The 27,005-nt window shown below is 41.3% G+C and overlaps 2 protein-coding genes across 2 annotated transcripts; one reads left to right on the forward strand and one right to left on the reverse strand.

Moving 5' to 3' along the window:
* Positions 1-10,453: 10,453 nt before the first annotated feature.
* LOC139472783 (serine/threonine-protein phosphatase 6 regulatory ankyrin repeat subunit C-like) lies at positions 10,454-17,651 on the reverse strand. Its single transcript, XM_071255254.1, has 3 exons — positions 17,388-17,651; positions 16,188-16,272; positions 10,454-11,655 (listed from the first exon to the last, which is right to left on the reverse strand). The coding sequence occupies exons 1-3, from the start codon at positions 17,649-17,651 to the stop codon at positions 10,454-10,456; spliced, it is 1,551 nt and encodes a 516-aa protein (XP_071111355.1).
* Positions 17,652-18,491: 840 nt separating this feature from the next.
* On the forward strand, positions 18,492-20,025 carry LOC139472610 (uncharacterized). Its single transcript, XM_071255071.1, has 2 exons — positions 18,492-18,820; positions 19,494-20,025. Exons 1-2 carry the CDS (start codon positions 18,492-18,494, stop codon positions 20,023-20,025), a joined length of 861 nt encoding a protein of 286 aa, XP_071111172.1.
* The last annotated feature ends 6,980 nt before the right edge of the window (positions 20,026-27,005 follow it).

Below are 27,005 nucleotides of genomic sequence, written 5' to 3' on the forward strand. Positions count from 1 at the left end.
TATCTCACAATGGGACAAACTCTGTCCAGCCCAGCAATAATAATGGCAATGAAGACATCTGCTGTTCAACTGCCAGCATCGGAAGATCTCGGACTTTTCAAATTATAATTACCAATAGCACTGAGGTTAAGTGAAATGGGGTTTAATCTTGCGTTCAAGATTATTGCACTTAAAAAGCAAGGTTGTGAGGGAAGGAGTGAGAAGGAAGGGTTGTGAGGGAAGGGGTGTGAAGAAAGGGTTGTGAGGGAAGGGTTGTGAGGGAAGGGTTGTGAGGAAAGGGTTGTGATGGAAGGGGTGTGAAGGAAGGGTTGTGAGGGAAGGGTTGTGAGGGAAGGGTTGTGAGGGAAGGGAAGAGAAGGAAGGGTTGTGAGGGAAGGGTTGTGAGGGAAGGGGTGTGAAGAAAGGGTTGTGAGGGAAGGGTTGTGAGGGAAGGGTTGTGAGGGAAGGGTTGTGAGGGAAGGGGTGTGAAGAAAGGGTTGTGAGGGAAGGGTTGTGAGGGAAGGGGTGTGAAGAAAGGGTTGTGAGGGAAGGGAAGAGAAGGAAGGGTTGTGAGGGAAGGGTTGTGAGGGAAGGGGTGTGAAGAAAGGGTTGTGAGGGAAGGGTTGTGAGGGAAGGGGTGTGAAGAAAGGGTTGTGAGGGAAGGGTTGTGAGAAAAGGGTTGTGAGGGAAGGGGTGTGAAGGAAGGGTTGTGAGGGAAGGGGTGTGAAGGGTTGTTAGGGACGATCGCAATATGTAAAATTTTAACTCACTCACTGTTAGGGACGGGATGTGAGGGACGGGGTGAGGGAAGGGTTGTGAAGGACAGGTGAGGAAAGGGTTATGAGTGACGGGGTGAGCGAAGGGTTGTGGGGGACGGGGTGAGGGAAGGTTTTTGAGGGACGGGGTTAGGTAAGGTTTTGAGGGACGGGTTGTGTGAAACGGGGTAAGGGATGGGGTGAGCAAAAGGGTTGTGGGGGACGGGCTGTGAAGGACGGGGTGAGGGACGGGTATTGGGAAGGAGTGTTAGGAACGGGTTGTGAGGGACGGAGTGAGGGAAGTGTTGTGAGGGACGGGTGCGGGAAGGGTTGTGTGTCAATCCTTCTTTTTTTCCCGACTAATGCCGATTTTAAAGTGCTATCCCACTGAGAAACCATTCCACAGCGTAATCGGCTGTATCATAAAAGACAGGCAGTCAGATCACATACATGATTTAATAAATCATTATTCTACTAAATAACCATTTTTTTTTGTAGGTTTTGATTTATCCCAAAAGTACTTTATTCAATACAATTGAATTCAGTGACATGACATGTGGTTTCTATGATGCTTGTTACGATCAGCACGCGACCCACATACACACACATCCATTTGACATAAATACAACTTACATGGGGATGACTCTTTGGACGGCCGCTGGGTACGCCCGTCTTCTCCTTGGATTCATCAATTGATTGACGACAGGACGCGAAAACGAAGGAATCTTGGATGCATTCAAGTTGACACAACTTGAAGTCAATATTTCTAAAAGTTACAGATCAGATCCTCAATTTCTCTGTCACCTGAAGTTCACATTGGCCATTTGTTCTGTATGTTGAAAGTACCAACATGAAGTAAATAGCCAGCTGCAGACTGCTACTTAAACACAGTGGCATCGTCTTGACGTGTTCACAGAGCACAGTTTCAACAAGCTGGTTAGACGAGTACCAGAGACTGTAACACAACCAGCTTGAATGACTCCTGCCTTTATGCAGGACTGTTGCGCACGACGACAATGACTCAAAATATAGCCTACGTGTCGATTTGCTGACATGGGTCGTTTTGGTCATGCTTTTATAAATAATATGTCGCTGTCAGGCCAATGCTGGTGATTGGCACTGACACTATTTAACCATATATATGGTTTGATTTTTTTATGATAACATAAAAGAAATAACCTATTTGCCGATTACAATGTGACAAACATCAGATCAAATATATTTACGAATAATACAATAATTCTATTCGAACTCAAAATATTAACTTTATTTTTAATTTTTAAATTACATAGATCAAGCACATTCACTGACAATTTTTGCTGCACATATACAACAGACAGAGAAGATACAGACGGGATTCGTCACATCTTACAATTCATTCAGCAAAATAAAAGATGTTGGCAACAGTTTGGAATATCGCGATCGGTTATGTTACGTTGGTCCAACGTTTTCACAACATGCTTCAAGGGAAGCTACTCTTGTAATAGAGGGCGCTGTTACTCACGCGCGTCTTTTCAAGCAGACGATGAAAGGATGATGCGTGGAGGACTGAGGGAAAACCTATTTTGCGGTAAGTGTTTACTTCATTACTGCATTTACGAGGTGTTCATTTCATTTTTAAACCTTACAATTGAAACGAGAAACAGTGTTCATTCAAAAGTGTCAACTTGAGTAGAGAAATCTAGGCCTGTGTGTTTTGGATTTTAGACTTAGAGAAACACTCCTATCAATGTGTCCTGCCTATTTTACGTTAGTGACAAAATCCGTGGACTATGTCGTGACACTGCATCCTCACTATTTATATTTTTTAAACACCATATACATATTTCTAACAAAACGCGGGGATAAGGGAACATGCAAAACATGACAAGATATGTTTCATTTCCATGTAGATTCTGCGATGTTCAACGCACGAGTCGCAATCTCGGGGTGAGAGGATGACAGCGGCAAGCAAATGAATAGCCAAACAATGATCTACATTGGTATTTCTGAATGAACATTGCTTCATTTGTCATTGTCGCAGTCGTATTTGAAAAGTGTGGGGATGGATGAGGTTAGGAACTTGAATTTACAAGTCAATTTTGTGATTGCTGTCGGCACAAAAAGCAGTGAACATGAAATTCATAACGAGGCTTTCGGAAACTTTCAGCATTGCGTGTGCATGTCATGCGGTCTAGCTAATATTCCTACTGATCGATGAACGGAGCTACACTGCCGAGTTCGGTTTTCGATCACCAAACAGCTGAAATAAAAAAATGTTTTAAAATTGATGTTTTTTGTCATAGTTACTTGCGAACATTTTCTGGATAAACGATCACTGTGTGTTACAAGTGTGGGCAAATTTAACAAGATCTACCTGGATACCTTACATAGACCTAGGCCTATAGCCTATATTGATGTATGGTATCTGTATCGATCGATTGAGGTGTAATCACGTAGTTTCATTATGTCATTTTGAGATATGGCTATTTCAGAATCGATTACTAGTTTATATTTAGCAGATATTAACTGCAGGGGGGTGGGGGCAGTAGTCTTATCAGGTTAAGAAATTTATGATGTACATTTGTGATGAAATACTGAATAAAATATTTCATAAATGTACTATTTCAAAGGTAATTGATGTTATATATATATATATATATATAACAAGACAGTTTAAAATTTCATTTATTTAATCAAAATTCAAATTAATGGTAAAACTTTGATGAGGAAGAATAAATAATGAAGTACAGATTTTTCAGGAAATTATCCATTGTAGAAAAACACCCAGAGCCTTGTTTCAAATTTGATTTAATCTAACTAAAGATATACTATTTCAGTTTATCCTTATCCCTTTTCCTATGTTTACAAGAAATGAAACTGTGCATAAAATTACTTATCCCCAATACTTTCCTGTTGTTTGTTTTGGCATACAAGTGTTTGTAATATGCACAAACCTTTGTATCTGATCTTTTAATGATAAACGTTTATTTGCAGTTTTGGTTTACCATGATATAATCTACATACATATGGTACCCTGTTATAAATAAAAATCTGTTTTGTGGTAACTAGACTTCACAGGATCTGTTCAATATTATGTCAATATGGGGATTTTCTCACTGCTTTTCAATGGATGGGGTTATGGCTATAAAATGAAACTACTTTCCCTGGGAAAACATTTCTGCTACATGGCTCCAGATAAGGACTGTATGTACAAGTGCAAATATACGAGGTAAGATGTATTGATTAAGGAAAGGACCTGATATCTGTGTATGGCCAAAGCTTTATTTAAATGTTAGTTTTATGTTTTGAGCAATATTCCCCTCAACCTCCTGACATCATCATCATCATAGCTTAGTGCTCACTGCTGCTACACAAACTCAATACAAAATATTCTTATATTTCTATTTAAGAAAACCAGACGTTCAGCCATTGCCTGTTGGCAAACATGGATGAGCTGAATGAACTCTAAGCAGCTTTTAAAAAATCGAGCAACTGAGAGAGCGGTGAGTAGATTAAATTTCTTTAGATGTATCTAAGTTTGAAACAAATTGAAGATCCGTGGTAGAATAGGTCTTCAGCAACCCATGCTAGCTGTAAAAGGCAACAATGCTTGTCGTATGAGGCGACAAATAGGATCGGGAGTTGAGGCTCGCTGACTTGGTTGATGCATGTCATCGATCCCAATTGCGTGGATCGATACTCATGATATCAATCACTGGATTGTCGGTCCAGACTCGATTATTTACAGACCGCCGTCATATAGGTGGAATATTGCTGAGTGCTGCGTTAAACAACACACCAAACCAACTGATACATGTTTCTGATTGAAATATTTATAAGCATATATTTAATATCATGTTTGCCCTATTAAGGGCCCCTGACACTTACTGTGGTAATCTTCCAAATGAAATTTCATGCTGACTTACTTTTGATGGACATACAAGAGAGATTGCACACCTAAAACTGTTCTCCAGCAAGATTGGGGGGAGGAGGGTTATCATGTGGTTATTGGGGATGTTTATTTGGCTAAATAAATAGGGTGATATATCAGTTATAAAATCTTTTTTAATTGACATAAGAAACAGATTAGGGACCTACCATGCAATATTGGGAGGGGTTATGTTATTTGCATATATAATTTCACATTATTCAATTTACTTATTTTCACATATCATAAACTTATTAATTTACTTACTGGGTTTCCGCTAATTCTAGGGTGGGGCCTTCTGCTTTTAGCCCCTAAATTTGGCAAAAGGCCCACATTTTCAAATACAATGGGGCATTTTAACATTGTGCTGTATGGGCAAGTGCGGGTGTACCTAGGAAATATATGAAATTGTCACATAAAGGGCCCATGTCAGAAAATGCCTTGAGTGAACCCTGTATTTATTAATAGGTGTCAAGCCTTAAAATAATATATACACACATATGTAAGATGTTGCATGTGAACAGGGTATTACTTATTCTATTATTCAATTATGTTATCAATAACTTGTTTTGACACACTTGTGAAGTCCATTACTTGTAATTGTCAGAGTGCATGCAATGACTTATAATATGCACACTGACAGTTTTTGCTATCATTAAACAGAAGCTGAGGAGGAAGCCTGCAGCTGGGCTCTTACAAGCCACTGACAAGTATATGGTGACCCGTGTAAAAGAATGGCTTCGAGTTCAAGGAGCAAGGCTTAGAAATGTCACAAGGAAAACGCGTACTGAAAAACAGAGGTGTAGATAGAGAATCTGCAAACAAAAGTGCTGAATTGCAACGGAACAAAAAAATCCCAAAAGTTGGTGTTGACAACATATTTTTCACAGGGTTATGACTCTTGTTTTTGAACTTGGTACATATACTGCCAGGTTCTCTTGGACACTACTGATGTTAATAACTGAAACTTTCCCTGCTCATGTAAGGCACAAACTCCAAAAAATGGTTATAAGAACTTACTTTGTTATGGCCTTTGCTTCATGCTTTTTTAACTTGATGGAATCGGGGGGGAGAAGTTTGTCTGGCAAACAAATTTGAAGCCACATAAATGGAATTTTGCAGGCCAATATGAGGGGTATATGTTTAGACTGTGTTTTAAAACTGGTTTTGAGAATATGTTTAACATCCGCCTTGTTGCAACTTGCAGGTAGTAATTTTTTAACACTGTTTTCTTGTAAATAATAATAAATTAATAATAAAGTTTATTATTCTATTTTGCTCTTTGTGTTTAATTGTAAGTATTAACTACACATGTATTAGGGTACATAAAAAATAGTACTGAAACTAGCGTAAGCATTTCGATTGTTTTCTACAGCTAGAAGTATTTTTATATTACTTACAGTTGGTTTTCAAAGTATTAACTATGATAACAAATTAGTATCTTTTTAAAAATGCAGTATTTTTTAGTTTTACCTTTTACCTTTGTAACTTAAACATCAGAGCAAGCTGCAGCTTTTAGAAATGTTTAGGTTTAGGTACCCTAACACTACACTTGGAAATGTTCCATCGTGGCATCATTTACATGAACTATTAAGATGAGATGTTGTCAGTAATGACTTCTGCAGGCAACTACTTTAGATGACATCAGCCTATTTAAGACAATGGCAGATGAAAAAACTAACGAAGCATTAACAATTTGAGGTTGGATGTTTTTGACTATTTTTGGAGATACCGATAATTGTAAATGATTATTGCAAAGTGTTAGCCATTTTTTTCATACTTTATGTATTTATTTTGAAGAAAATCAAGAACTGCCATCAAATATTATAAAAGGTAAAAATACTGAACATCCCAACTGCCATTGTAAATGAGCAAAGAAGAGAAAGGGTGATGAAGTCTGAATGACTAATGCCATGGCTGTAATTTTGCCGACGTGATGTTAAACTTTAACTCATTCACTCACTCACTAAACTGTAATTATACTGTCAGACCAATGTCAACCCAATGCTGTGCCGATAATTATTGTCGACGTTGGGCCGCGATGTCCATCCGATGCTGATTCCATAACAGTTGCCTATGTCTGGCCGATGGCGGGCCAGATAACTATTTACGACGTTGGGCCCGACGATGTTTGCCGACGCTTGGCCAATGCTGGGCCGGTGCATTGCCGATGCAGGGCCGATGACGTTTGCCGACGTTGGGCCGATGTCGATCCGATGAGCAAAACTTCATCGGCCCGATGCAGTTTGCCGACTTTTGGTTGATGTCGATCCGATGAGCAAAACTTCATCGGCCCGATGCAGTTTGCCGACGTTGGGCCGATGTCGATCCGATGAGCAAAACTTCATTGGCCCGATGCAGTTTGCCAACGTTGGGCCGATGGTGTAGCCGACTTTGGGCCGATGCAGGGCCGATGATGGCATGCTACCCGGGATACCACCATCAGCCCAACAGTCCAATCACCTACAACACTATCAGCCCAACAGTCCCATCACCTGCACCACAATCAACCAAACAATTTCATCAGATACACCACAATCATCAAGGTCACCTTTCACGACCAACTCCAAGGTCCCCAATTCTTTTCCCAATTTTTCCATTGTTTTCATCGCATAGTTCTTCTAGTTACACTCTGAAATATCTTCGACTTCTCTACACATTTGCCGTACAGCTTTCTTTTAGCTGAAAGTATACTATTTTAACTGAAAATCACACTTTTCGTGTACTTCACGAAGTATTTTCTGCCACGCACATATTTTACATAGCTCCACCATGTCCACCATTATTTCTTCATATTCCTCTTAATATTTAGTAGGAAAAAAAATTTGGTAATTTCTTATCTACCTCATCATAACTGACAAAAACAAGTTCTGTAGACATATTTCCAAAAGTTGATGAGCTCTTTACACAAGTTCCAGTTCATCTTTGACCTTTGTCAGCATGGAAATAATATCAAACAAGGTGGAGATATAATATAAACACTTCCAAAGTTATAGGTGTATTATGTGTGTCATGTGTTATTTGATATGTCATGTGTGTTATATCATGTGATATGTGACACGTGTTGACAAGTGTATGACATGAAGATATATTGTGTATTTCCAAGTCTGTTCACATCAACTTATTATGCATTGTAATGTATATTCTATGTCTTGTAAAATCTGGGCAGTAAAAGTCATGGACATCCACAAAGTATCAATCGATCAATTATAAACACGCCCTAAAATTAACAATATTTTCCAAACAATCAATAATTCAAAAATAGTTATCAACCTTAAAAATCGTCTTGTCCCGTTTGACTTGGATTTTTAACCCCCTCTCAATGTGTGAACCTATTGTTTACTCGCCAAAGTGTCATAGTGACAACGATAACTCTAAAAGTTTCTTTTCCAGGGGAACAATCCCTTCATCATCGTCGACAAAAGTGAGGTGCGCTGAAATGGGGTTGAACGTTGCGTCCAAGATTATTGCGCTTGTATAGCGACGTGCATGCACGTGTGTGTATATGTGGACTGATGCCGATTTATAGTGCTAGCGCAGTCAGATGCCATGCAGCAGTTTATAGCAATGAATAACCCACTCAGACATAGTGTACTGACTCCGAGCCGACCAGTCCTTGTTTTAGCCCCTTAATGCCGAGCACCAGACAGGGTAACAACAAGTACCATCATTTAACGTCTTGGTATGACTCGGCCGGGGATCAAACCTCGGACCTTCCGCTCTCTGCGTTCTACCACTAGACCACGGAGGAGGTCTATATATGCTTTTATAAAAAAAATATATCTTTTAACTAAAGACGATTTGTGTCTGGTAATGCGTAATTCTCTGTATTAACCACCCTGAATAAAAAAATAACCCCTTCATATACCATGTGGTTGGCACGTCCCCAGTGACAGATCTAAATGTTTGATACAGCCCATGTCACCCTTGCAACTCCTCGATCTTGCTTACTTCAACTGTCATGTAGGATTTCCTCAGTTGGGTTCAACAGTAAACATTATGCATTCTACACATTATGACGTGGCCGGGGATCGAACCCCGGACCTTCCGCTCTCTGGGCGGACACTCTACCACTAGATCACGGAGGCGGTCTCCACAAAAATGTGTGAATGTGGTTGGGGGGTTATGTCAAAAATGAATAATGACTTTAATGTCTTCAGGTCAAGTGATTCTATATGAGGCTCAGAACTTGTAAATTCATACCAACTCATGCTACTCATCTACATGCATACAATGGTAATTTCGTTGCTCTGCTGTCATTGAAATAGTACAGAAATAAGAAATAGAAATAAGCTAGGGACATGTGTATACTTTCGATGAATATAATCCAGTTTACCATGCATGTACCTCCATGTCAGAATGATGAGATCTGATTTGTCAACGTGATCTTGATAACATACTGTGTAACCCGCCTTGGAAGGTAGTAAGTTTCGCAGCGGAGGAATAAATCTCTTATATCCCACCACGAGCAATAAATGCTGCACGTGGATTTCTTAAAGGCAGAATAAATCCCTTATACCTCGTTTCAAAGCAAAAAGCCGCGTTAATGGAAGTCACGTGACATACATGTAGCAAAAGGTACTTAGGGTCACTTAAACTGCTGTTTTCTGTCAATTTTGAATTTGTTTTAATTCTTTTACAATGTCACATAGGTACAGATAAATTCGTTGCAGCAGGGTCACTCGGGCTATATAGGGTTTATGCGTCCTTCGTTAGGTTTAACTTTGATGCATAAAAACCCATATACCACCATGTAAGTGATGAAGAGACGAGAGAGCTATGAAGAGACGAGGGAGTGATGAAGAGACGAGGGAGTGATGAAGAGACGAGGGAGTGATGAAGAGACGAGGAAGTGACGAAGAGACGAGGGAGTGTTGCTTGGCGATTACCCTACACTCTCCGAGGACTATATTGTTATTAGTACGACACAACACGGTTTGTTCTCCAACATGTTTCGTGGAGAAGTGAAGAGACTATTCAACACATCAATGTCTGCAACAAAACGAATGTATTCAACGAGTTAATATCTGTAACAACATGAAATGATTAGCACATCAATGTTGTAACATGTACACGCATTCAACACGCCAATGTCTGTCCCAATGCTTACATTCCACACATTAATGTCTGTAGCATCATGAATGTATTCAACATATCGATGTCTGCAACAAAATGAATACATTCAACGAGTTAATGCCTGTAACAACATGCATGTAATCAACACATAGATGTCTGCAACAAAATGAATGCATTCGACGAGTTAATGTCTGTAACAACATGCATGTAATCAACACATTCGATGTCTGCAACAAAATGAATGTTTTCAACGAGTTAATGTCTGTAACAACATGCATGTAATCAACACATTCGATGTCTGCAACAAAACGAATGCATTCAACGAGTTGATGTCTGTAACAACATGCATGTAATCAACACATTCGATGTCTGCAACAAAACGAATGCATTCAACGAGTTAATGTCTGTAACAACATGAATATATATAACATATCAATGTTGCAACATGTACATGCATTCAACACGCCACTGTCTGTACCATATGCTTACATTCCACACATTAATGTTTGTAGCATCATGCATTAAACACGCCAATGTCTGATTGTATTCAATGTGTCAATGTCGGTAAGAATATGAATATATTAAACATGTCAATGTTGTAACACGTACATGCATTCAACACGCCAATGTCTATACATTCCACACATTAATGGTATGTAGCATGATGGTATGTCTGATTGTATTCAATGTGTCAATGTCGGTAAGAATATGAATGTCTGTACAAACGTTTCACCTAGGACATGTGAGAACCATGTGACACAAGAAGATCCTTCATGTCTCCTCGTCCCTGTGATGATGCTATGTTGGCTGCTGTTTCACGTTTCTTGTTCTTGGCGTTGACGTCCACAATAACTTTGGAGACGATATACTTCACCACCTCCATCTGTCCCATCTGACAGGCTAAGTGAAGGATGTTGTTACCTCTTTTATCCACGAGTGACGCATCAGCTCCTTTATTTACGAGTAACTCTACTACTTCTTTATGTCCCTTTACTGCTGCCCACATCATCGGTGTTCGCTTCTTATATCCTCTGCTGTTGATTTCCACTGTGTTCTGTAAGAGGATATACTTCACCACCTCCAACTCTCCCCACTGACAAACTAAGTGAAGGATGTTGCTACCTTTTTTATTCAAGAGTGACAAATCAGCTCCTTTATTTACGAGTAACTCTACTACTTCTTTATTTCCGCTATGTGCTGCCCTCATCACTGGTGTTCGCTGCTTCCATCCTCTGCTATTAACGTCCACTGCGTTCTGTGAGAGCAAATACTTCACCACATCCACATGGCCATTAAAACAGGCCAAGTGAAGGACGTTGCTGCCAGCAGCATTATATGCTAGTGACAAATTAGCTCCTTTTTTTACGAGTAACTCTACCACTTCTTTGTGTCCGTTTCTTGCTGCCAGCATAACAGGTGTCTTCCTCTTCCGCCCTCTGCTGTTGATGTCAACTATGTCCTGTGAGAGGACATACTTCACAACCTCTATCTGTCCACATAAACAGGCCAAGTGAAGGATGTTCTCATGTCTTTTACCCACGAGTGACATGTCACCACCTTTATCCACAAGTAGCTTAACAATTTCTATGTGTCCTTTCTCTGCTGCCAGCATGACCGGTGTTCTCCTGCAACTTCCTCTACCATTGATATCTACCATGTCATGTGAAAGGACATACTGCACAACCTCTACATCTCCTCCCCGACCGGCGGAGTGAAGGATGTTGTTACCGAATTTATCGACGATTGACACCTTAGCCCCTTTACTCACAAGTATCTCAACCACCTCTTTATGTCCATTGCCAGCTGCCCACATCACCGGTGTCCTACCAATCTTGTCTTTACAGTTTATGTCCGTCCCTCCCTGGGACAAGATGACTTCCACCCTTGACAGGTCTCCCATCTCGGAGGCACTATGGAGGTCGCAGGACGAAGGTACTGTAACACAAAGTTTTCCTCGATACAAACTTGGAAATCATTTTGAGAGGTACAAGATTGAGGTTGCAGGACATCATATGATGGTGAGAAAGCGATGGTATTTATAATTACCAAAAAACGTCCTTATTTTCGTCATTGAAAGAAATAACCATGACAATAAATACTGATTAACTGGTGTCTGCTTATAAACCGAATGAAAAGTATTATTGGACATTCAATCACATGGCAGCTTTATTTAAATGCAGGTGATACTGATGTTGTGCGGTGTGGTGCAGCAAAACTATGTACAACTCTGGGGATCAGCTTTTTAATAATAGCACACGCGTTGATGTTTCACGGGGAGTGCATAATATTTTCGGTTGAACCGAACTGTGGAAATCTTATTTGGCAGTTGAAGTAAGCAAGCAGATCGAGGAGTTGCAACGGTGACATGGGCTAATCGGCAACTGGGCTATATCAAATCATTTAGATCTCTCACTGGTGACGTGCCAACCACACGCTGTAATGAAGGGGTCATTTTTTTTATTCAGGGTGGTTAAAACAGAGAATTACGAAGTACCAGACACAAATCGTCTTTAGTTTAAAGATAGTTTTTTTTTTATAAAAGCATATATAGACCGCGTCCGTGGTCTAGTGGTAGAGCGTCCGCCCAGTGAGCGGATGGTCCAGGGTTTGATCTCCGGCTGCGTCATACCAAAATAAGTTAAATGATGGTACTTGTTGTTACCTTGTCTGGCGCTCGGCATTGAGGGCCTAAAACAAAGACTGTTCGGCATGGAGTCAGTACACTGTGTCTGAGTGGGGTATTTATTTTAAACTGAGACTTTGTATTTCAGTGACCATAAATCGGCATCGGTCTGGACTAGTACAAGTGTCCTTCCATCTCATTTCAGACATGTTCTGTGAGGAAGAGGTCAGGATAAACAGCCTGCCATGGCAGGAAAGCAATGTTATGCTTTCTCTAAAAGTCTGTAACAACACGTTCAACGTTTTGGACGGGCATTATCCTGCTGCGACGTGACATTATGTCCCTCTATTCGCACAAAGGGGAGAACATGATCTGGAGCCATATCGTCCAGGTAGCGTTTAAATTGCCATTAACAATGATGAGTTCTCCCATGGAGGTTGATGCCTCACAATACCATCACACTTTTACCCTCAAACTGACTTTCTCCTGGACGCCTGTAGACCCTAGCACGACAATCAGAGCTGTCCAGATGAAACCTGCTTTCATCTGTGGACAGCATACTTCGCCATTCTTGTGTTCTGAACCTCAGATACTGTATACATCAAACAAGACATGAAAGAAAAACTGGGCGAATTGCTTGACATCGGGCTGATATTTTGCTCCCTCAACAGGTTGCGTACATTTCTGCTACTGATTGGTCTCAACCCAGGCATTTTCCGAGCTGTTGGTGTGGCAGTTTGGTATTGATTCCGTAGATGCAACAATAGAATATTGATGTTTACTTGTTTATCACTTGTTTAGAGATGATATTGTGTTTTGAATTGTCCGGCAACTTAGTTTTTCGCCTTTCCTGTTTGCAGCATTCCACGGTGCGCAGACGTTGTGTTCAGCAAGCCTGGGCATTGTACCGTTACAATCAGTATTTTCGTGAGTACCTGGTAGCTAAACAATTAATGTATGCTGTTCACTTTAAAAAAACGGACTAGTTAATGATAACAAGACGAAGAGTGATGAAGAGACGAGGAAGTGAAGAAGAGACGAGGGAGTGATGAAGAGACGAAGGAGTGATGAAGAGACGAGGGAGTGATGAAGAGACGGAGTGATGAATAGACGAGAAAGTGATGAAGACATTAGGGATTGATGAAGAGACGAGAGAGTGATGAAGAGACGGAGTGATCAAGTGACGAGGAAGTTATTAAGAGACGAGGAAGTGATGAAGAGATGAGGGAGTGATGAAGAGACGAGGAAGTGGTGATGAGAGGAGGGAGTGATGAAGAGACGAGGTATTGACGAAGAGACGAGGGAGTTATGTCAAAATGAAAGAGCCGACAGAAAATCTCTTTTTGAAGACTGCCATTATATGATAGGAAGGAACCAATGTATTGAGACTGCCAAATAATTCCATATGGAAATAAAATGTTTTTGATATGAACATCCGTCCATTATAGAAGAACCTTAATAACGACATATCCTACACAATCTGCCTGTCCTCACCTATAAAAATTATAACTTGTGTTAATACTGTTATATATATAATACATACACTTGTAACGATATACCTGAAATGGAATAATAAAAGAACAAGGAGAAAAATAAAACATCCGCCTGTTTGCTGTATCTATGTTATATATATATATATATCCTCATAACGATCTTCAGTTAAAACGAACTAAAATTAGTGGTCCCTATAAGTTCATTATAACTGTAGTTTACTGTATTTTCGTCCTAAAGGTGACTAGGAGTTTACTAATTGTGCAATAATTGTTATCTTATGATATCACTGTACAGTATTCGCAATTCATATGTTTGCTCTCGTAAGCTTTCCATTGTTGTTTTCCAGAAGTTAATACGTTGTTCTTGGTATAAATGATTTATATTTGATCCGAAAGGTGATGAGGTGAGGTGAGGTGAAATTGGGTTTAACATCGCGTCCAAGATTATTGCACTTATATAGCGACGTGCATGCACGTGTGTGTGTGGCTGCTTCTACTATTCGGGCCTGATGCTGATGTATAGTGCTCACTGAGATGCCGCAGTTTAACATGAATACACCACTCAGACACAGTATTCTGACTCCGAGCCGGGCTGACGCTCTACCTCAGGGGCGCGGAGGTGGTTGATTATAATTTACATTTTATTTGAAAGGTAACATAAGGGTTGACTATAGACCATATAACAAATGTTATTATATATCAAAGCTGACACAAATAGAATGTTGTCATGGACATCCATAAACTCAAATGTAAGAGAAACTTGTAACATTAACATTCGATACCTGCCTGTATCAGGGTCATGTGGAGAATCTTGCCTCTCTATTACTACGAAGTGAATTATTTATTTAGGTTTTATGGCATATCCACAATGCACAGGGACTTTTTGAAAATAATTTGATGTTGTTGATGTTGGTATGATAAATCAATGTTTCGTCCGCCTGTCTGTTTAACGTCAAATGTATAGTTTAATAAATTGTAAATTGCTCATTCTTTACTGATTAAGATACTAGATGTAAATAGTCATTATTGTGAGAGAAAATTGGGAATAAATACGTGATAATTAATTATGAATAAAGCATCAAGAGGTGATTGTCCTACAATTGTCATAGTGATTTATTTACGACAACGATTCCGAATGTACATTGCATTCCAAAGGCTAATTAATTTCCCTAGAGCCATGACATCTATATGCACTGAAACACTTAATTGCCGTTATTTATAAGATGCTAATCCCCATTGTATTGTACATCGATTATCTGCCATCCTGAACGAGATGCGCAAGTATGTCACTGATAAATTATACAATAATCAACGTCAGAACAATGCATTGTCAGAACACGCAGACTCAAAATCAGCCGGACACAAAGCTTGACATAAATCAGCTAGACATTGATCAGCAGGACATTAATCAGCCGGACATAAATCAGTTGGATGTTAATCAGCGGGACATAAATCAGCTGGACATACACCAGCTAGACATAAATCATCCGGACATAAATTAGCTGGACATAAATTAGCTGGACATAAATTAGCTGAACATAAATTAGCTGAACATAAATCAGCTGGACATCGATCAGCAGGACATAAATCGGCCGGACATAAATCAGCCGGACATAAATCGGCCGGACATAATTCAGATGGACATAAATCAGCTGGACATAAATCATCTGGACATAAATCAGCCGGACATAAATCAGCTGGACATAAATCAGCTGGACATAAATTTAGCTGGACTTAAATCAGCTGGACATAAATCAGATGGACATAAATTTAGCTGGACATAAATCAGCTGGACATCAATCACCTGGACCTAAATCAGCCGGACATAAATATAGCTGGACATAAATCAGGTGGACATAAATCAGCCGAACATCGATCAGCAGTACATAAATCAGCTGGACATAAATTAGCTGGACATAAATCAGCTGGACATAAATCAGCTAGACATAAAGCTTGACATAAATTAGCTGGACATAAATCAGCTAGACATAAAGCTTGACATACATCAGCTGGACATAAATTAGCTGAACATAAATCACCCGGACACAAATCAGCTGGACATGTGTCAGACGGACATAAATCAGCTGGACATAAATCAGCCGGACATAAATCAGCCGGACATAAATCAGCTGGACATAAATTAGCTGGACATCGATCAGCTGGACATAAATCTGCTGGAAATAAATCAGCTGGACATAAATCAGCCGAACATCTATCAGCTGAACATCGATCAGCCCAACATAAATCAGCTGGACATAAAACTGTTTTTTGTAAATAGGGTTTTAGATTGATGGTCGAGGTTTGTAACCCCCAACTCTAGCTCTAGTGAATAAATTGATAGAGACACAAACCTTCCAGACAGACGTTTTCACATCCAACCATCACAGATCGGGAAGTCAGATTGCAGACCTCGTATCCACAGGGATTAGTCTGGACCTTGAGAAAGCAATGAAAAAAATATATTGTGATATATAACTGGTTATGGAAGGTGTAACGTGGACCTTATATCGACATATAGGCAATGCAAGGGAATACCTCTAGAATCGCCCTTCAGCTCTTCCACAATGACACCATGATGTTGCAATGAAATGACAATCACACTGATATTTCTGCCACTAAAGCTGGTCAACTGTACTCTTACAGTCATACCGACTCCGTGGTCAAGAAGATGGATTGAATACAAGGTCGTTGGTTCGATCTCCGCTGTTCATCCGCCGGCATCGAAAGATTTCGGACTTTTCAAATTATAATTACTAATAGCACTGAGGTTAAGTGAAATGGGGTTTAACTTTGCATTCAAGATTATTGCACTTAAATAGACATGTGCATGCACGCGTTTGAGTGTGGCTGCTTGTACTTTTCCTGACTAATGCTGATTTGATAGTGCTTTCCCAGTGAGATACCATACCCAGGTTAACGTGAATACCCCACCCAGACACAGTATTAATGATTCCGAGCCAAGTAGTCCTTGTGTGAGGGAAGGGTTGTGAGGGAAGGGTTGTGAAGGAAATGTTGTGAAGGGAGAGTTGTGAAGGGCGGGGTTAGGGGAGTGTTGTGAGGGACGGGGTTAGGCTAGTGTTGTGAGGGACGGGGTTAGGGGAGTGTTGTGAAGGGCGGGGTTAGGGGAGTGTTGTGAAGGGCGGGGTTAGGGGAGTGTTGTGAAGGGCGGGGTTAGGGGAGTGTTGTGAGGGACGGGGTTAGGGAAGTGTTGTGAGGGACGGAGTGAGGGAAGTGTTGTGAAGGACGGGGTGAGGGAACGGTTGTGAGGGACGGGGTTAGGGAAGTGTTTTGAGGGACGGGGAGATTGACAGAGTGAGGGACAGGGTGAGGGAAGGGTTTTGAGGGACGGAGTGAGGGACGGAGTGAGGGAAGGGTTGTGTGTCAATCATTATTCTACTAGATAACCATTTTTTGTGGGTTTGTATTTCTTCCAAAAGTACTCTATTCACTAAATTGAATTCAGTGACATGACATGTGGTTCCTATGATGCTTGGCAAGATCAGCACGCGACCCACATACACACACATCCATTTGATCTAAATACAACTTACATGGGGATGACTCTTTGGACGGATGCTGGGTACGCCCGTCTTCTCCTTGGATTCATCAATTGATTGACGACAGGACGCGAAAACGAAGGAATCTTGGATGCATTCAAGTTGACACAACTTGAAGTCAATATTTCTAAAACTGACAGATCTGATCCTCAGTTTCTCTGTCATCTGAAGTTCACATTGGGCATTTGTTCTGTATGTTGAAAGTACCAACATGAAGTAAATAGCCAGCTGCAGACTGCTACTTAAACACAGTGGCATCGTCTTGACGTGTTCACAGAGCACAGGTTCAACAAACTGGTTAGACGAGTACCAGAGACTGTAACACAACCAGCTTGAATGACTACTGCCTTTACGCAGGACTGTTGCGCATGACGACGATGACTCAAAATATAGCCTACGTGTCGATTTGCTGACATGGGTCGTTTTGGTCATGCTTTTATAAATACACGTTGTTGTAAGTGAGGGATTTCAGTTCCTTCATCTACATATTCAGACTACAATCCCATCACCTACACCACCATCAGCCCAACAGTCCATTCACCTGCGCAATTATCAACCCAACAGCCCTATAACCTACATCACAATCAGACCAACAGTCCAATCACCTACACCACCATTATCCCAACAGGCCCATCACCTACACCACAATTAACCCAAAAGTCCATTCCCCTGCTCAATTATCAAACCAACAGTCCTATAACCTACATCACAATCAGCCCAACAGTCCCATCACCTACATCACCATCAGCCTAACAGTCCATTCCCCTGCGCATTCATCAGCCCAACAGTCCTATAACCTACATCACAATCAGCCCAACAGTCCCATCACCTACATCACCATCAGCACAACAGTCCCATCACCTACCCCACCATCAGCCCAACATGCTCATCACCTACACCACCATCAGCCAAACAGACCCACCACCTACATCACCATCAGCCCAACAGACCCACCACCTACACTACCATCAGCTTAACAGTCCCATCACCTACACTATCATCAGCACAACAGTCCCATCACCTACATCACCATCATCCCAACAGTCCCATCACCTACACCACAATTAACTCAACAGTCTCATCACCTACACCACCATCATGTCAAAAGTCTCATCACCTACACCACCATCAGCCCAACAGTCTCATCACCTACACCACCATCAGCCCAACAGTCCCATCACCTACACTACCATCAGCTTAACAGTCCCATCACCTACACTACCATCAGCCCAACAGTCCCATCACCTACATCACCATCATCCCAACAGTCCCATCACCTACACCACAATTAACTCAACAGTCTCATCACCTACACCACCATCATGTCAAAAGTCTCATCACCTACACCATCATCAGCCCAACAGTCCCATCACCTACACCACCATCAGCCCAACAGTCCCATCACCTACACCACCATCAACCCAACAGTCCCATCACCTACACTACCATCAACCCAACAGTCCCATCACCTACACCACCATCAGCCCAACAGTCCCATCACCTACATCACCATCATCCCAACAGTCCCATCACCTACACCACAATTAACTCAACAGTCTCATCACCTACACCACCATCATGTCAAAAGTCTCATCACCTACACCACCATCAGCCCAACAGTCTCATCACCTACACCACCATCAGCCCAACAGTCCCATCACCTACACTACCATCAGCTTAACAGTCCCATCACCTACACCACCATCAACCCGACAGTCCCATCACCTACACTACCATCAACCCAACAGTCCCATCACCTACACCACCATCAGCCCAACAGTCCCATCACCTACACCACCATCAGCCCAACAGTCCCATCACCTACACCACCATCAACCCAACAGTCCCATCACCTACAATACCATCAACCCGACAGTACCATCACCTACGCCACCATCAGCCAAACCGCCCAATCACCTACACCACCATCAACCCAACAGTCTCATCACCTACACCACCATCAGCCCAACAGTCCCATCACCTACACCACCATCAACCCAACAGTCCCATCACCTACACTACCATTAACCCAACAGTCCCATCACCTACACCACCATCAGCCCAACAGTCCCATCACCTACACCACCATTAACTGAATAGTCCCATCACCTACACTACCATCAGCCCAACAGTCTCATCACCTACACCACCATCAACCCAACAGTCCCATCACCTACACCACCATCAGCCCAACAGATCTTTCCCCTACACCACCACTAGCCCAACAGTCCCATCACCTGCTCCACCATCAGCCCAACAGTCCCATCACCTGCACTACCATCAACCCAACAGTCCCATCACCTACACCACCATCAGCCCAACAGATCTATCCCCTACACCACCACTAGCCCAACAGTCCCATCACCTACACCACCATCAGCCCAACAGATCTATCCCCTACACCACCATCAGCCCAACAGTCCCATCACCTGCTCCACCATCAGCCCAACAGTCCCATCACCTGCTCCACCATCAACCCAACAGTCCCATCACCTACACTACCATCAACCCCACAGTCTCATCACCTACACCACCATCAACCCAACAATCGCATCGGATACACCACGATCATCCAAGTCACCCTTCTCGACCAACTCCGAGGTCCCCAATTATTTTCCCAATGTTTCCATAAGTTAAAAGCTGAAATATCTTCGACTTCTCTACACATTTGCCGAACAGCTTTCTTTTATCTGAAAGTATACTGTTTTAACTGAACATCACACTTTTCGTGTACTTCACGGAGTGTTTTCTGCCATGTACATACTTTACATAGATCCACCATGTCCACCATTACATCTTCACATTCCTCCTCATATTTAGCAGAAGAAAATGGTAATTTCTTATCTACCTCAACATTATTGACAAAAACAAGTTCGTTAGACATATTATCGAAATATGAGTTCCAATTCATCCTTGATCTTTGTCAGCATGGAAATAATATCAACAAAGGTGGAGATATAATATAAACACTTACAAAGTCATAGGTGTATTATGTGTGTAATGTGCTATTTGATATGTCATATGTGTTATGTCATGTGATATGTGACACGTGTTGACAAGTGTATGATATGAAGATATATTGTGTATTTCCAAGTCTGTTCACATTAATTTATAATGCACTGTAATGTGTATTTTATTTCTTGTAAAATCTAGGCAGTGAAAGTCATCGACATCCACAAAGTAGCAATCGATCAATTGTAAACACACCCTAAAATTAACAATATTTTCCAAACAATCAATGTCTGTCTGTCACCCCTATTGAATTGAACTGGAGTATGTTAACACATATAATAGTATCATTTCAATAATTCAAAAATAATTATCAACCATTAAAAATCTTCTTGTCCCGTTTGACTTGTATTTTTAACCCCTCTCAATGTGTGAACCTTTTGTTTACTCGCCAAAGTGTCATAGTGACAACGTTTACGTTAACACTAAAATGTTCTTTTCCAGGGGAACAATCCCTTCATCGTCGCTGACAAAAGTGAGGTGAGGTAAAATTGGGTTTAACATTGCGTCCAAGATTATTGCACTTGTATAGCACGTGCATGCACGTGCATGCACGTGCGTGTGTCTGTGTGTGTGGCTGCTTGTACCAAACCGGTCTTTCCATGTGAGGCTCAGAATTTGTAAATTCATACTTATACATGCTCCTCATCTACATGCATACACTGGTAATTTCATGGCCCTGCTGTTAGTGAAATAGTAGACGTCACCGTCACATTTATGTGTGACAGCATCACCAGACCTCTTATCTGTGCCGGGGTTGACAAGTTGAGTGGTGAGTGTTTATATGTATCTATACACTGAGTACAATAAGATAAGCTCCAATTCTCAAAATTTTCATGTAACCCGAGCATGCTCGTCTCTATTTTCTTCGTCTTCCCGGAAATAAGGATGCGGCAGCGTCATGATATATGACGTTAACAGATGGCCTCCTGCCTGGCGCTCGGCATAAATAGGTCTAAACACGAACTGGTTGTTTCTTTGTTGTTTTACGCCGCACTCAGCAATATTCCAGCTTTATGACAGTGGTCTGTTAATAATCGAGGCAATCCAGTGATTGACATCATGAACATAGATTCACGAATTTGGGATCGATGACATGCTTCAAACAACTCTGACCACACTATCCGTAAGTTGCCTCTTACCACAATGCCAAAATCTTGAATGCGAAGTTAAATCCCACTTTACATCACTTAACAGAACAAAGCCTTTTGGCAACATGAATACATATTTTTTATTACAATTGTCTGTATATTTGTTAATGTTTTCCTGACCGATTTACTTGACTTTCCCAGCAGTATTGTGGCGGCTTCCCGCATTGTATCCATTTGGGGAATCGAACCTTGAAATGGGCGTTACCAGCGAATACATTAACCATTAACTTGTTTGCCTGGTCCAAGCTCAATCTATCGTTAGTACCTCACAATACACCAAGGAGCTAATCTACCGGGAATGCATACGGTGCTTGAGGTAGTATGTCAATACACCACGGCTTGGATACACTCTACATTCCTCCATCACTCGTGAATACATCAGTAATTCAGCCTAAAGAATAGCTTATAGGCTATATTAGAAAACTATTCCACTCAATCTCTTTAGAGTTATTAATTATGTTGTTCATTCATTCATGACTGACAATTTCATTTTTAGATGGTACAACGTCCACCCCCAACAGACCGACGTCCACACCCAACAGACCGACGTCCACGTCCAACAGACCGACCTCCACGCTCAGCAGACCGACGTCCACGCCCAATTGACCGACGACCACGCCCAACGGACCGACGTCCACGGCCAACAGACCCACGTCCACCCCCAACAGACCCACGTCCACGCCCAGCAGATCGACGTCCACGTCCAACAGACCCACGTCCACGCCCAACAGACCCACGTCCACGCCCACAGACTGACGTCCACGCCAAGCAGACCGACGTCCACGCCCAGCAGACCGACGTCCACGCATAATAGGAGTCAATGTTTACAACATGTGTATGTAATTGACTGTATTTTGCTCATGTGGTTTTTTTATAACATAACCATTAATAACGTTCAATTTCAAATCAATTTTGTGTGTTCTCTATATGTTTTGTTTACACTAACAAAACATATACTAGACATATAGTTCGTGTATTCATTGTAATTATTACAATCTGACCGGATGAATAGGTCAATTTCTTCTCCACACTTTCCAAAACTCTAAATTATCAGCCATATTCAGCGAATCAAAATGTAAGCTATGTTGTTTGAGAAGAGAGCTGTTCTCGTAAAGTAATCGACGAGTGTCAGTGTACACTTCATTTAGACACCAATGTGAGGAGCGTTGCTACTGTACATGATTTAGGGCATACTAAAACTGCATCAACTGGGATGAAGCTGTCACGTGGAAAAATATGTCATAATTTACAGTAAGATAGCGACAGCGGTAGCGTCGCGTTTAAATGTTTTTCACCTGTAGCGAGCTGTGTTACATTATCTGGACAGTGTTAGCTAAATGTCGCTTGGTATTTTCTTGGAAGGCTATTTGGTACGAAAGCCTCGTCGTGCGAAAGCCCAATCAAGTTGTTGATTTTTAAATACAAATTTCGCGTTCTTGAAATAAAACTGAAATAACGAAAAACTAATCGCAGTTACGAGAAACCAATCGAAGTACCGAGAGAAAATAATTGAAATAAAAAGAAATTTCGATTACAACCAAAAAAAGAACTGGCACCAAAGTGGCACCATTAGGCTTTCGTAATTTCGGGCTAATAGGAAGCTGTAGTACCGAATGTGGCCGTGTCTCAAATTGTAACAGAAAGGGGGCATATTCCACTGGGTAATCGAGGGTGATGTGATCTAGATATGTTTTGTTTGATCAAGCATCACACAGGGACAAGGTGCAGTTGTGTCTGTTTGTTACACAGCTGTCAGTATTATTCCACCTCTATCAAGGAGGGGATAGCCTGGCTGTATTCGTTTGTTCACACTGCATTCGGCAATATTCCAACTGTATTAAACAGGGGGCATGGTGCGGCTACATGAATGTTCGTTTGTTAACACCGGATTCCAGCTCTATCAAATCGTTAAATAATCAGAGAGTGGACACATAATCGATGAGCCATGCCATCGGGTTGAAATGAAATGCAATCAGCCAAGTCAAGTCTGATTCATTATAGTCACCTCTAACTTTGTTTGTTTGTTTAACGCCGCACAATATTCCAGCTATATGACGGCGGTCTGTAAATATTCGAGTCTAGACCATGCAATCCAGTGATTGATATCATGAGCATCCATCTACGCAATTGGGATCGGTGAAATGCATCTACCAAGCCAGCGAGCCTGACCACCTGATCCCGTCAGTCGCCTCTCACAAGCACCCACCCCTAACTACCAGCATAAAGCTGCTGATGGCCTGTTTCTAAGAGGTTTGAGGTTATCAAGGAGTTTCAATGAGCAGATTTTTGGGGAGCGCACCTGCTGTAAATGAGTTAGGGCATCATAAATATGTCTTGATATGCCGCGTGTCTAGGGTGGAGTTGAATGAGCAGAAACTATTGCAAAATATGATTCATATCTTGGAAGCTAACGGGATATCGCCGCTTTGAAATGTACTTAAACTTTATGAATGAATTCGCTTTCATGTGGAAGGGAAGCCCGAAACAAATCAGTTCTTTCCTGAAACCAATTATCATTGTTGTGGCTGGGAGGGGACATCGCGTTATTGAATTCCATTTCGGACGCTGAAAAGCGATAATACGAAACGAGAACGCGAGAGCATGGGGCAAATGAAACAAAACCACACAGCTTATTATTTTGTTTAAAAACATACCCAACAATCATCTGCTTGTAAAAGTATTTTCAACGTCAATAAAAAATCTCGCCCTAATATAGCGATATTTTCTCTCGGTCAACATAGAAACAAAACCATACAGTTCATTATTTTTCTCGGTCAACATAGATCACACATATGACTAATTCTGTGAGTTTCCACCTCATCGCTGCACATGCCAAACATGACTTTCTTAAGCCCTCAGGAGTTACTTCCCCTGCTTTAGAATATGACTGAGCTCATCGGCCCATCCTTCAACGGCTTGAGTCGAGGCTTGACAAAGAAGCGTCTCAAATTAACAAACGAATAAAGCTGATGTTTTCTTCTTCAAGACGAGACACTCACCCAAATTCCTTTCTTCCTCTTCTTTCTCATTGCTTCTTCAAGCCTTTGTCCCCATGGACAGGGCATGTTTCCTGTATAGTATATACTACCGACAAAAATAAAGCAACTCATGATTTGAATGTAGCTATGGTTAAGGTGTACATTTTCAAAAACCGTGGCGTTGCATCTAAACACAACATCTAAGCACAATGAAATTTCGAATTATTGGTACAAGAGAGTTGAGGTGAGGTGAGGTGATTTGAGGTGAGGTGAGGCCTCCTGAAAGCATACCATAGGCGGCAAAGACTGGGGTGGACTAGGCAAAACCAGGGACGGGCTGCGCGCAAGTGGTTCCGACTCAGATAGAAGAACACGCTGTTTGGGAAGTAGCAGTATGATCAGTACGGATTGGTTGTGTCATGGTGTGGGGCGGTGTCACATATGATAAACAAACAGATTTGTGTTTTTGGGGAACTGGACATTTGACCGCCCACCGACATGTTGACGACATTTTGCAAGGTAGACAATTTTTTATGGATAACAATACTGTAAAAAGTGACGTTTCGGTATAGATCCTTATACCGCTGTCAAGCAAGACTGAATGAGGGACTAGGTACAGAATAGATATGGTAGGTGGAGGATTAACAGTAACAACAATGACATATATTATCGGGATAACACAGATAAGATTATTTCATCCCACCCGCCTACTATGAACTCATAAAACAATAATCACTTATTTTATTGGCTTCATGTCCCTATTGGCTTCCACCTTTGTGTTCTCTGTCCAGCGTGTTGTGACAGCATCATCCCTTTGTTGTCAACACCTACCACTGTTATCCCACTCATGTACGCAATGACATGGAAACCACAAAAAACATACGGCCAAAAGGAAAATGTGTATATAGATGACTCCCTACAACAAATAGGGGAACTGATGAAATGATAGTGAAGATGTAAAGGCGATAAATGTCTGAATTAATTTTGGGCTTGTAGATCAATATCTGGCGTGTCCACCATGTTGTGCTGTACATGCAAGACACCTTGATGGCATACTGTTGATTTCCTTGCGTACGTTCGCCCTTGGTATTGCCCTCCATTCCGCCTGAAGTCCTACGCAATGAGGGACATAGTGCAGAATATATATAGTAGGTGGAGTATTAACAGGAGAGGATTAACATTGTAACAGTGCAATTCATCTTCAGAGGGTCGGACGAAACATAACATGAAAGCAAAATAAACTTGAAAATGCAACTGATAAAGCCAGCGAATAAAAACGATATCCATTGGCTTCATGTGCGGATAGTGATGGAAATATCAAAGGTCAAGTAGGAACTTTCGGTGATCGAATCAGAATACGGATAAATCACTGGGATAATTGCTATAATTATCAAAGGAAGAGTCTGATATCAGTGTCTAACTGTGACGTACTCTACATTTCAAAAGTCACTTCCCCTGTATCGTGAAACTATTTCGCTATTCGTTCGCGATAGTGCCGTGAAGGTATCGCGAAAGTGACTCGAAAGTGGCGCGATAATACCGCGAAAGTTGCCCGCTAATGCCGCGAAGTTTCGCGTAAGTGGCGCAAAAGTGCCGTGATAGTGCCGTGAAAGTGGCGCGATAGTGCCTTGAAAGTGGCGCGATAGTGCCTCAAAAGTCGGTAATAGTGCCGAGAAAGTGGGTGCATATTGGTACACTGCATGAACACTTCAGAAATGCTGTCGTGCGTTACTTCCCCATGTATGTCGGATGTATGTTCAATCTAACCTGGAGCTATATAAGCATGTTGCTCGTGTTATATTTAAAGAGGTGTAGGTGGGAGGTCCATTAACAGTATAAAGCTTTACATGGATAAAAAAATATGTTCTTAAAACTGTATTTTTTCCGCAAGGATGCATAACTTATTCTATATTAATCAATAAGAAATTAATGGACAAATGTTTATATTCCCTGATGTGTGTAACTCATTTGTATAAGTTATCAATATTCTTCTGAATTGGGAGTAGTGTATGAGAACGCAATTCCCAGTGGTGCCTGCATACACATTTTTTCTAGATTCACCCCGATTTTTGTCCTCAGTTCATCTGATTCATACACAATAAGGACTTGCGTTCGTCCGTAAATGCCTGAAATGCTGAGTGTTAACAGCGGCTATCACAGTCTCTGTTTAGCATTTAGCATTCAGGCTTATATATATGAAAATACATTTCGGTTTGATGTGCTTATGAAAACAGAATAACTTTCCTCAAATCGAAGTAGAAACCAGGTGATACACGGATGATACATACATGTAAGGAAGAGAATTTATGGATGGTAACTTTATTATGAGGAACACAATGTTTCGAAGTAATATTTACTCTTTCATCAGGTGAAGTGGTAAGTATACACTCCAAAACATTGTGTTCCCAAAATTAAAGATGTCTTTCTTATGTGTTGAACTTGTAAATGATTTTCAAAGACATGTTCCATAGACG

This window comes from Haliotis cracherodii, unplaced genomic scaffold (assembly GCF_022045235.1).
Source record: "Haliotis cracherodii isolate W230 unplaced genomic scaffold, xgHalCrac1.p SCAF_25, whole genome shotgun sequence".
NCBI classification, from domain to species: Eukaryota; Metazoa; Mollusca; class Gastropoda; order Lepetellida; family Haliotidae; genus Haliotis; species Haliotis cracherodii.

Coding starts and splice junctions, on each gene's coding strand:
- LOC139472610 (XM_071255071.1), top strand. CDS start 18,492: ATGTCAAAAGTCTCATCACCTACACCACCATCAGCCCAACAGTCTCAT. Junction 18,821..19,493: donor ACACCACCATCAACCCAACA/GTCCCATCACCT, acceptor TTAACTGAATAG/TCCCATCACCTACACTACCA.
- LOC139472783 (XM_071255254.1), bottom strand. CDS start 17,651: ATGCCACTGTGTTTAAGTAGCAGTCTGCAGCTGGCTATTTACTTCATG. Junction 16,273..17,387: donor GTCCAAAGAGTCATCCCCAT/GTAAGTTGTATT, acceptor TGCTTTCTCAAG/GTCCAGACTAATCCCTGTGG. Junction 11,656..16,187: donor TGAAAACGTCTGTCTGGAAG/GTTTGTGTCTCT, acceptor TTTGTGTTACAG/TACCTTCGTCCTGCGACCTC.